Genomic DNA, 12,357 nt, shown 5'->3' with positions numbered 1-12,357 from the left:
ACATCTTCAGGACCTTGTGTTAGGCGGCCACTTCCTAGACTTTACACCCAAAGCACAAGCAACAAAAGAAAAAATAGATAAATGGGAACTCCTCAAGCTTAGAAGTTTCTGCACCTCAAAGGAATTTCTCAAAAAGGTAAAGAGGCAGCCAACTCAATGGGAAAAAATTTTTGGAAACCATGTATCTGACAAAAGACTGGTATCTTGCATATACAAAGAAATCCTACAACTCAATGACAATAGTACAGACAGCCCAATTATAAAATGGGCAAAAGATATGAAAAGACAGTTCTCTGAAGAGGAAATACAAATGGCCAAGAAACACATGAAAAAATGTTCAGCCTCACTAGCTATTAGAGAGATGCAAATTAAGACCACAATGAGATACCATCTCACACTGATTAGAATGGCTGCCATTAAACAAACAGGAAACTACAAATGCTGGAGGGGATGTGGAGAAATTGGAACTCTTATTCATTGTTGGTGGGACTGTATAATGGTTCAGTCACTCTGGAAGTCAGTCTGGCAGTTCCTTAGAAAACTAGTTATAGAGATACCCTTCGATCCAGCGATTGCACTTCTTGGTATATACCCGGAAGATCGGAAAGCAGTGACACGAAAAGATATCTGCATGCCCATGTTCATAGCAGCATTATTCACAATTGCCAAGAGATGGAAACAACCCAAATGTCCTTCAACAGATGAGTGGATAAATAAAATGTGGTATATACACACGATGGAATACTACATGGCAGTAAGAAGGAACGACCTCGTGAAACATATGACAACATGGATGAACCCTGAAGACATAATGCTGAGTGAAATAAGACAGGCACAAAAAGACAAATATTATATGCTACCACTAATGTGAGCTTTGAGAAATGTAAAACAAATGGTTAATAACGTAGAATGTAGGGGAACTAGCAATAGAGAGCAATTAAGGAAGGGGGAACAATAATCCAAGAAGAACAGATAAGCTATCGTGGGTAAATTTAACGTTCTGGGAATGCTCAGGAATGACTATGGTCTGTTAATTTCTGATGGGTATAGTAGGAACAAGTTCACAGAAATGTTGCCATATTAGGTAACTTTCTTGGGGTAGAGTAGGTACATGTTGGAAGTAAAGTAGATATCTTAGGTTAATTGTCTTTTTCTTACTCCCTTGTTATGGTCTCTTTGAAATGTTCTTTTATTGTATTTTTTTTAAATTATTATTATTATTTTTTTAATTTTTCATACAGTTGATTTAAAAAAAAAAAAAGTTAAAAAAAACAAGGAAAAAAATACGTAGTGCCCCCTTGAGGAGCCTGTGGAGAATGCAGGGGTATTGGCCTACCCCACCTTGATGCTTGCTAACATGACCACAGACATACGGGACCGGTGGTTTGATGGGTTGAGCCCTCTACCACAGGATTTGCCCTTGGGAAGACTGTTGCTGCAAAGGAGAGGCTAGGCCTGCCTATAATTGTGCCTAAGAGCCTCCTCACGAATGCCTCTTTGTTGCTCAGATGTGGCCCTCTCTCTCTACCTAAGCCAACTTGAAAGGTGAAATCACTGCCCTCCCCCCTACGTGGGATCAGACACCCAGGGGAGTGAATCTCCCTGGCAACGTGGAATATGACTCCTGGGGAGGAATGTAGACCCGGCATCGTGGGATGGAGAACATCTTCTTGACCAAAAGGGGGATGTGAAAGGAAATGAAATAAGCTTCAGAGGCAGAGAGATTCCAAAAGGAGCCGAGAGGTCACTCTGGTGGGCACTCTTATGCACACTTTAGACAACCCTTTTTAGGTTCTAAAGAATTGGGGTAGCTGGTGGTAGATACCTGAAACTATCAAACTACAACCCAGAACCCATGAATCTTGAAGACAATTGTATAAAAATGTAGCTTATGAGGGGTGACAATGGGATTGGGAAAGCCATAAGGACCACACTCCACTTTGTTTAGTTTATGGACGGATAAGCAGAAAAACAGGGGAAGGAAACAAACAAACAGACAAAGGCACCCAGTGTTCTTTTTCACTTTAATTATTATTCTTGTTATTTTTGTGTGTGTGGTAAGGAAGGTGTCAGGGATTGATTTTGGTGATGAATGTACAACTATGTAATGGTACTGTGAACAACTGAATGTAAGATTTGTTTTGTATGACTGCGTGGTATGTAAATATATCTCAATAAAACGAATATTAAAAAAAATAAAGCAAACAAAATGTCAAGGAGTTTGTAGTTTCTAAAACATTTTCTAAAATGCTCAGAAGCCAAAATTAAAATTTATATCACTAAAGGATGAATGGTGATAGTTTTATATTTGCAAAGTAATAATATAGGGCTTTTTGTAAACATATTTTCCTAAAACTTTAAGTAGCTTCCAATTAAAGAAGAAAAAATGATCCCATGTGGAGTAAATGGAGAAAAAACAAAACTGGACTTACATTTTCAGGCAAATTTTTGGCAATGGCACTATGTGGCATTGGTTCAATGCAAAGCAAGTGAATAATTTCTCTCATTGTGACCTCTTCTTTGGTCACATTTCCCACTCCAGGCACATAACGCTCTCCTAATACAAACAACGAAATAAAAAGAGGAATAACTGCTTTCTATTTAAATTGCTTCCCACCAGGAACAATCATACACGGAACACTGCATCAAATTAAAAGACTATGAGAGAGGGGTCACGTTCCTAAACCCAAACAACAAAGTCTATTTGCTCAAAGACAAGGGAAGAAAAACGAGTAGGATCTTAACTTCTCAGAATACATGTATACGTACACACACACACACACAAACACATTACAGACAAGGCCACAAATTAAATTAGTATGTGTTTCTAATCCAGAAAACAATGCAGATGGCATTGAATGAGTATTGGTCATCAGAACAATAATTTTTCCTCTAAGATCTTCCTCAGTTTTGTCTTTACCTGTTATTTAAGAAGGAACAAAATGAAAACTGAAAAATCAAAATATTTAGAAATCTAATACTTTAAGTGTTAAATGACAAAACAGTAATATATAACAAGAATGATCAGTGCTGCTAAAATGCCCACATGACCATATTTCCATTTTTCATCTCAATAAATTACCAAATGAAGAGATAAAATAGCTAAATTAACTACGTAAAATTCAATGATGTTAACAGCATTAATTCCCATTGTCTTGAGAAGGCTTAAAACATTGGGTCTTACATCACCATTGATATTCAACACTATAGCATGTGTACAAAGTTCTATAATATCTACCAGAGGAATACACAGGAAGGAATCCTTTGCCTGAGAGATTTGGTGATTACCAGAAATTTGCCAGAGTACTGTTAAGTGAATTAATTTCTTTCCTCATTACATTTGTAAAGCAGTTTATAATTTTCCATTTTCTTTTTTTTTTTCACCAAAAACAGCACTCCCTAGAATTTTAATGTTAGGAACTTTAGAGATCATATAGATTACCTCCACATTTTACAAATCAGGAATTTGAGGCCCAAAGAGTGTAAATAGCATGCTCCTGATAGCTAGTAGCAAAGCCAAAACTAGATCTTCTGACTCTTCAATCAGATCTTTTTCTATCTCTTTACGTTATTTTCCATTTAAAATCAGACACTGCAATGTTTTTTAAGAAATAAATGTTGGCCCATGAAGGCAATGAATTTATACTCAAAATTCTAGCAAGTTTTAACTAGAAATCAAATCACATCAAAGGAAAACCCCAATAAATTTGGGTAAATAAAATAATAGTAGCAGTAACAAAAAACTAGGAAAAACTACAGTAAAAATATAGTACAATATTAGAAATGTTTCATATACTAGTAGAAGAGCAAACACAAAAATCCTCAAGTTCCTATAATTTGATAAAGTATACTATCAATTTCAAAATCTTTTATATATTTTTAATTTGCCCCCCCCCCCCCTTTTTTGGTCAGTTGCTCATTGGAATATTCTGAACAGGAGGAGTGAGCAGCCTGGATGAATTCTCTCTCACTTAGCAACCAAGGCTTACCACACTTTCTGGTGAAACAAGCTCTAGTCCAGCAACTAAGCTCTCTGACAAACAAGTAAAATGAACCCTTGCTTTCAGATTTAGCTAATAAAAGCTAAATCCTCACTAAGAAATAATACACAACAGTGTATGAAGCAGTATAGTATGTAGTAAGAAATAAAAGCCAGAATGATAATTCAAGAACAAGATAATGGCATTGGATGACTCCAAATGGTAAAATCAAGAGAGACGATGATATAGAGTATATTTGTATTCAGTCGGTTAGAATCTACAAATGTTTCTGCAATGAATACTTGTATTAATTTCAGCTGAATTATAAAACTTAATAATCATAATAACTTGATAAACATTATTTCTGGCGAAAAAGCAATTCTCTTTCCCTTTCCTAAGTAATCTTAATGAAGTTAAATATAGCCAATATTGGTACAAAGTAATTTAATAGAATGACACAATGAAAACATATTTTACTTACAACTATGTTACACACATATTTATAATTTTTTAGCATTAAATATATAGGCTTTTTTTCCATCTACATCTCTATTTGGAATAACTGTATCTCCAGCCTCCAAACAAGTCCAAACAATTACAAACCAGATATTGAAAAATAAAGTTATAAGAGCTGTGCTTTTGTAAAGGTGGGGTTTCTAAATTCACCAATTAATCTCTGCTCTCTAATATTCTACACTACATTTGGTAAAAGAATAAAATGATAAATTATAATTCTTATTAATGTTCTTTCTAAAAAGTAATTATATTCTATTTCAAAAATTTTGTTTTAAGCTTACCCACAGTATAGATGAGGACCTGAAGCATTTCTTCTATTAATGTGTTATATTGTTTAATCAAATCCTATTAATTGAAAAAGAATAAATTAGTTACCTAAGAACCAAAAACCTTCATAAAACTGGCATTTTGAAACCAGATCCATCGTCCACCAGTCCAGTACTTTATTTTAGACCACAGCAAAAGCATTATGAGATAAAATAATTATCTTTTTTGACATCAACAAGGTTTGGCGTCAAACCTTTTGAATTCAACGAGGTCCACAATATGTGGCACATAATAAAAACTCAGTAACAAATGTTATATATTGCTATTGTTTTCACTATTATTCCCCATATAGCTTTAAGTCAACAAACTAATTTCTAATCTTCCTCTGCTATTGGCTTCCTTCTTACCTGGTTTGATGAGAAAGTAGATATCCTCAGTTAAGATAAGAATATACCCTTCCTTTACACACCTCTTATGTAAGTACTGTATCAAATCAGATATTCGGTTTCACTAAGTGAGTATAAAACATGACTAAAAATTCGATTTGCATTTTCTTATCCTATTCTTTGGCCACTTGCAAGTGACTTCTAATCTGAAAGAGTAAGTAATGTGATTTCATAAATTCAAAGTAGTCAAGAGCACCTTTATAATCTGATACTTTAAAGATTAAAACAATAGAGATGTGGCAAAACATAACGAGACCAATTAAAAATTGGAGTTACTTTTCTGACAGCCTGAAGAAAAGGTATACTGCTTTATCTAGCAAATCCATAACTAAGTTATCTTAATAAAATAATTAAGCAAGTATGCAGACATTTAGAGACAGTTATGTTCATAAGATGAAAATAACCCAGAAAGACCTCTTCCATAACAGGGAATTAAAGTATGAGAATGATGATGTAGTTGTATATTTATTTAATGATTAGGAAAACCAAGTCATAATATTTTGTTAAGCATAGTTTATAAAACAACACGTAGAAAGTGATCCAATTTTTGCTTTAAAAACAAACAAGAGACCAAAAGTGGTAATCTCTAGGCAGTAGTGTTTCATGTGATTTTTCTTCTCCTCCTAGTTTATCTCTGCTTTCTAATTTTCCCAGAGTAAAAAGAGTAGATACATATGCATGTCAAATGTATCTATGTGGTTTTTGGAAGTACACACAAGGAAATAAAATTTTTACATATGATTAAAACTGTAACAATAGTATTTCTTTTGGAATTTATTCCCATAGTTTCTGTTGCTTACCTGGTCTTTCGTGGATATGGTCTTGTTGAAAGCATCAGCAAGCTCATACCTCTGAAGTACCAATAACAAGAATGTGTTGGGATCCATTAAAGACGCACCAATCTGTGAAAGAAATGCAGCAACACATTCTCATGATTGAAACGGATAAACATTTTGTCTCTAATAAGACTGTCAGAAAATTATAAAGTGAGTTTACAGAAGATGATGTAGCAGCCCCTTGCATTTCTATGTACCTTATTCAATTTTTTAATGGAGAAAAACTTAAGTAAAGTAAAAAATAATTATAGTATCCTTTACTATTACAAAGGAATTTAGTAAGGAAGGCTATGACATAAATATGAGAAGTAATTTACATAGGTACCTGAAGCATGATGATATCTTTATCATACATTTCTTCTCTACATTGAACATCCTGGTAATAAAATACCTATAAAATAAACAAGCAGAAATGATACTAAAAGAACTACTTTATTACAAGCAAAATTCCCAATGAAACCTATTCTTAAAACTCTCTAAACTAGAAATCCCTAGAACTCCTTAGAGGAAAAATATAACTTCAAATTTGGAATCATTTTAAGGGCTTTGTGAAGATAAAAGTGAGGCAATATGGCATGAAAATATTTCAGTTAAAAGTGTTCTATAAATATTACTTATTCCTTTCAACATATGTAATAAATAATTTATTTCTCCTAAATTTAAATTTAAAATATCTACTTCAATGAAGATAAACCAATTTCTACATTCACTCATAGCACCATTTTTCTCCCAAGTGAGATTTTTTACAGGTCCTTATTTTCTCATTCTAAAAAAAAAATCACGGTAACATACATAACCTAAAATTCGCCATTTTAACCATTTTTAAGTGTATAATTCAGGAGCATTAACAACATTTATAATGTTGTGCTACACTCATTAACCAAATCTCCACCTTTAAGGAAAAGGTGCTTTTCCTTAAAGGCAGTTCTTATTTGCTCTAAAGAAGAAAAAATTATAAGGTGGCCCTCAGTTAAGACAGGTGGTTGGAAGATTAAAGATCCTCAAGTAATAACCCTCAGAAAAGACCTGTTCATGAGAGGCTTGTGGTGGTTCTACTGGCTTTCACTTATTCTATCCTCTATCTACCCTAGTTTCTCATAATTAAGCTAGAATAAGCAGTAACAAGGGTAAAAGTGGTGTCTATTGTGGTCCCTAGAACATTCATTTCCAAGAGTTTACACAAAAAAATAGAAAGCAAATTATCCACAAAATCCAGAGGCAATAAATAAATGTCAGGGAATGAACACAGTCATAAATATGAATAATATACTGCAATACCTGGCTAATAAGAGACAGCCCATTTCTTCGCCACATCTCAGCAACAACCTGGGCAACCAATACCAGACAGCGCAAAGGATATTCCACTAGAACCTCTACTTGAAAATCCTTCTGAAACAGAGAGGGTCGATTTCATCATTTCTCACAAGGCTTGGATGTTTCTCAAAATTATGGTTCTATGTATTCCTCAGTTTATCACCCGAAAAATGAAAGTTTGTACTGATGACTTCTAAGTCCCTGTGATTCAGATTTCAATATTCTTTATATAGACATAAAATTAATAACAGGAATTAATCAGGTAAGTTTCAAATTTTTCTTTTCCTTCCTACCAATCAACCAAAAGGTATTTAAAAAAGAAGATGAGCAAATTGACACTTGACAGCGTAACTTACAAAAGGTACAAATTCATGCAGTCTTGAAACAGCGCCTAGCCTGCTTAAACGCACATGAAGACCTAAAGGTTAAAAAAAAAAAAAAGGAAAACAAAATGAGAAAGTAATTAAATCCAGTCAGTTTAGAAACATGTTATTAAACTTACGTGTACTGAGTTTGGAAATGACATTCTAGAGTGTAAACTTTTGATTTCTAATTTTGAATCACCACTACCATTAACATATTTAAGGTCCTACATTATGCAAGGTGATATATATGATATATATATGATATGCTGCCTCTCAAGATGTTATCATTCTGATCGTAACCAATCAGCAAAATAAATGAAAACAATTTCAATTACTTCTTTTTATGAAAATAGAAGTTATGTAATATTACATGAAAACAAGAACTGAGTAAAATGTCTTTAATATGTTACTTAGGAAGGAGGCGGGGCAAGATGGCAGACTGATGAGCTGTATGTTTTAGTTACTCCTCCAGGAAAGTAGGTAGAAAGCCAGCAACTGCGTGGACTGGACACCACAGAGCAATCTGACTTTGGGCATACTTCATACAACACTCATGAAAACGTGGAACTGCTGAGATCAGCGAAATCTGTAAGTTTTTGTGGCCACGGGACCCGCGCCCCTCCCTGCCAGGCTCAGTCCCGTGGGAGGAGGGGCTGTCAGATCCGGGAAGGAGAAGGGAGAACTGCAGTGGCAGCCCTTATCGGAAACTCATTCTACTGATCCAAACTCCAACCATAGACAGACTGAGACCAGACACCAGAGAATCTGAGAGCAGCCAGCCCAGCAGAGAGGAGACAGGCATAGAAAAAAACAGCACGAAAAACTCCAAAATAAAAGCAGAGGATTTTTGGAGTTCTGGTGAACATAGAAAGGGGAAGGGCAGAGCTCAGGCCCTGAGGATCATATGCAAATCCCGAAGAAAAGCTGATCTCTCTGCCCTGTGGACCTTTCCTTAATGGCCCTAATTGCTTTGTCTCTTAGCATTTCAATAACCCATTAGATCTGTGAGGAGGGCTCTTTTTTTTTTAAATCCTTTTTTCTTTTTCTAAAACAATTACTCTAAGAAGCCCTGCAATTTGGGCAGGTTAAGACAAGAGCAGAACTAAGAGAGCTCTGAGACAAAAGGAAATAATCCAGTGGCTGAGAAAATTCACTAAACACCACAACTTCCGAAGAAAAGGGGGGTGTCTGCTCACAGCCATCATCCTGGTGGACAGGAAACACTCCTACCCGTCGCCAGCCCCATAGCCCAGAGCTGCCCCAGACAACCCAGTGTGACGGAAGTGCTTCAAATAACAGGCACACACCACAAAACTGGGCGCGGTAATTACCCTTCTCTGCAACCTCAGCTGATTGTCCTAAAGTTGGGAAGGTGGAGCACTGTGAATTAACAAAGCCCCATTCAGCCATCATTTCAGCAGACTGGGAGCCTCCCTATACAGACCAGCAGCCCAGAACCGCCCTGGCGGAAGGGCACTCACCTGTGACATAGCACAGTCATCCCTCAACAGAGGACCAGGGGGTGCACAGCCTGGAAGAGGGACCCACCTGCAAGTCTCAGGAGCCATATGCCAATACCAAGAACTTGTGGGTCAGTGGCAGAGACAAACTGTGGCAGGACTGAACTGAAGCATTAGACTATTGCAGCAGCTTTAAAACTCCAGGATCACCAGGGAGATTTGATTGTTAGAGCCACCCGCCTCCCTGACTGCCCAGAAATACGCCCCATATACAGGGCGGGCAACACCAACTACACACGCAAGCTTGGTACAGCAGTTGGACCCCACAAGACTCATTCCTCCACTCACCACAAAGGCAAAGCAGGGGCGAACTGGCTTGTGGAGAACAGGTGGCTCGTGGACACCACCTGCTGGTTAGTTAGAGAAAGTGTACTCCAAGAAGCTATAGATCTGATAAATTAGAGATAAGGGCTTCAATTGGTCTACAAATCCTAAAAGAACCCTATCAAGTTCAGCAAATGCCACAAGGCCAAAAACAACAGAAAATTATAAAGCATATGAAAAAACCAGACGATATGGATAACCCAAGCCCAAGCACCCAAATCAAAAGATCAGAAGAGACACAGTGCCTAGAGCAGCTACTCAAAGAACTAAAGATGAACAATGAGACCATAGTACGGGATACAAACGATCAGAAGAAGACCCTAGAAGAGCATAAAGAAGACATTGCAAGACTAAATAAAAAAATAGATGATCTTATGGAAATTAAAGTAACTGCTGACCAAATTAAAAAGATTGTGGACACTCACAGTACAAGACTAGAGGAAGTTGAACAACGAATCAGTGACCTGGAAAATGACAGAATGGAAAATGAAAGCATAGAAGAAAGAATGGGGAAGAAAATTGAAAAAATCGAAACGGACCTCAAGGATATGATAGATAATATAAAACGTCCGAATATAAGACTCATTGGTGTTCCAGAAGGGGAAGAAAAAGGTAAAGGTCTAGGAAGAGTATTCAAAGAAATGGTTGGGGAAAACTTCCCAAATCTTCTAAACAACATAAATACACAAATCATAAATGCTCAGTGAACTCTAAATAGAATAAATCCAAATAAAACCACTCCGAGACATATTCTGATCACGCTGTCAAACACGGAAGAGAAGGAGCAAGTTCTGAAAGCAGCAAGAGAAAAGCAATTCACCACATACAAAGGAAACAGCATAAGACTAAGTAGTGACTACTCAGCAGCCACCATGGAGGCAAGAAGGCAGTGGCACGATATATTTAAAATTCTGAGTGAGAAAAATTCCCAACCAAGAATACTTTATCCACCAAACACTCCTTCAAATTTGAGGGAGAGCTTAAATTTTTCACAGACAAACAAATGCTGAGAGAATTTGCTAACAAGAGACCTGCCCTACTGGAGATACTAAAGGGAGCCCTACAGACAGAGAAACAAAGAAAGGACAGAGAGACTTGGAGAAAGGTTCAGTACTAAAGAGATTCGGTATGGGTACAATAAAGGATATTAACAGAGAGAGGGGAAAAATATATATGACAAACATAAACCAAAGGACAAGATGGCTGATTCAAGAAATGGCTTCACAGTTATAACATTGAATGTAAATGGATTAAACTCCCCAATTAAAAGATATAGATTCACAGAATGGATCAAAAAAAATGAACCATCAATATGTTGCATACAAGAGACTCATCTTAGACACAGGGACACAAAGAAATTGAAAGTGAAAGGATGGAAAAAAATATTTCATGTAAGCTACAGCCAAAAGAAAGCAGGTGTAGCAATATTAATCTCAGATGACATAGACTTTAAATCCAGGGATGTTTTGAGACACAAAGAAGGCCACTACATACTAATAAAAGGGGCAATTCAACAAGAAGAAATAACAATCATAAATGTCTATGCACCCAATCAAGGTGCCACAAAATACATGAGAGAAACACTGACAAAACTAAAGGAGGCAATTGATGTTTCCACAATAATTGTGGGAGACTTCAACACATCACTCTCTCCTATAGATAAATCAACCAGACAGAAGACCAATAAGGAAACTGAAAACCTAAACAACCTGATAAATGAATTAGATTTAACAAACACATACAGAACATTACATCCTAAATCACCAGGATACACATACTTTTCTAGTGCTCACGGAACTTTCTCCAGAATAGATCATATGCTGCGACATAAAACAAGCCTCAATAAATTTAAAAAGATTGAAATTATTCAAAGCACATTCTCTGACCACAATGGAATACAATTAGAAGTCAATAACCATCAGAGACTTAGAAAATTCACAAATACCTGTAGGTTAAACAACACACTCCTAAACAACCAGTGGGTTAAAGAAGAAATAGCAAGAGAAATTGCTAAATATATAGAGACGAATGAAAATGAGAACACAACATACCAAAACCTATGGGATGCAGCAAAAGCAGTGCTGAGGGGGAAATTTATAGCACTAAACGCATATATTAAAAAGGAAGAAAGAGCCAAAATCAAAGAACTAATGGATCAACTGAAGAAGCTAGAAAATGAACAGCAAACCAATCCTAAACCAAGTAGAAGAAAAGAAATAACAAGGATTAAAGGAGAAATAAATGACACAGAGAACAAAAAAACAATAGAGAGGATAAATATCACCAAAAGTTGGTTCTTTGAGAAGATCAACAAGATTGACAAGCCCCTAGCTAGACTGACAAAATCAAAAAGAGAGAAGACGCATATAAACAAAATAATGAATGAAAAAGGTGACATAACTGCAGATCCTGAAGAAATTACAAAAATTATAAGAGGATACTATGAACAACTGTATGGCAACAAACTGGATAATGTAGAGGAAATGGACAATTTCCTGGAAACATGTGAAAAACCTAGACTGACCAGAGAAGAAATAGAAGACCTCAATCAACCCATCACAAGCAAAGAGATCCAATCAGTCATCAAAAATCTTCCCACAAATAAATGCCCAGGGCCAGACGGCTTCACAGGGGAATTCTACCAAACTTTCCAGAAAGAACTGACACCAATCTTACTTAAACTCTTTCAAAATATTGAAGAAAATGGAACACTACCTAACTCATTTTATGAAGCTAACATCAATCTAATACCAAAACCAGGCAAAGATGCTACAAAAAAGGAAAACTAC

At 36.1% G+C, this 12,357-nt stretch overlaps 1 protein-coding gene across 3 annotated transcripts in view; it reads right to left on the bottom strand.

The window, feature by feature from the left end:
• Window positions 1-12,357, bottom strand: part of UBR1 (ubiquitin protein ligase E3 component n-recognin 1) — a 239,617-nt gene that overhangs the window by 69,225 nt on the left and 158,035 nt on the right. For 2 of the 3 annotated variants that reach the window (XM_037834169.1, XM_037834167.1), the window contains exons 16-21: window positions 7,716-7,777; window positions 7,324-7,434; window positions 6,371-6,436; window positions 6,010-6,111; window positions 4,778-4,841; window positions 2,433-2,557 (exon numbers count right to left, since the gene is read on the bottom strand). In XM_037834169.1, the coding sequence (XP_037690097.1) occupies window positions 2,433-2,557; window positions 4,778-4,841; window positions 6,010-6,111; window positions 6,371-6,436; window positions 7,324-7,434; window positions 7,716-7,777 (530 nt within the window). The remainder of the gene's footprint in view (window positions 1-2,432; window positions 2,558-4,777; window positions 4,842-6,009; window positions 6,112-6,370; window positions 6,437-7,323; window positions 7,435-7,715; window positions 7,778-12,357) is intronic. The other variant, XM_037834168.1, reaches the window with a different exon arrangement.

This window comes from Choloepus didactylus, chromosome 4, assembly GCF_015220235.1.
Source record: "Choloepus didactylus isolate mChoDid1 chromosome 4, mChoDid1.pri, whole genome shotgun sequence".
NCBI classification, from domain to species: domain Eukaryota; kingdom Metazoa; phylum Chordata; class Mammalia; order Pilosa; family Megalonychidae; genus Choloepus; species Choloepus didactylus.
Note: the sequence above shows the minus strand (reverse complement) of the source record. Positions and strands in the feature narration are given on the sequence as shown.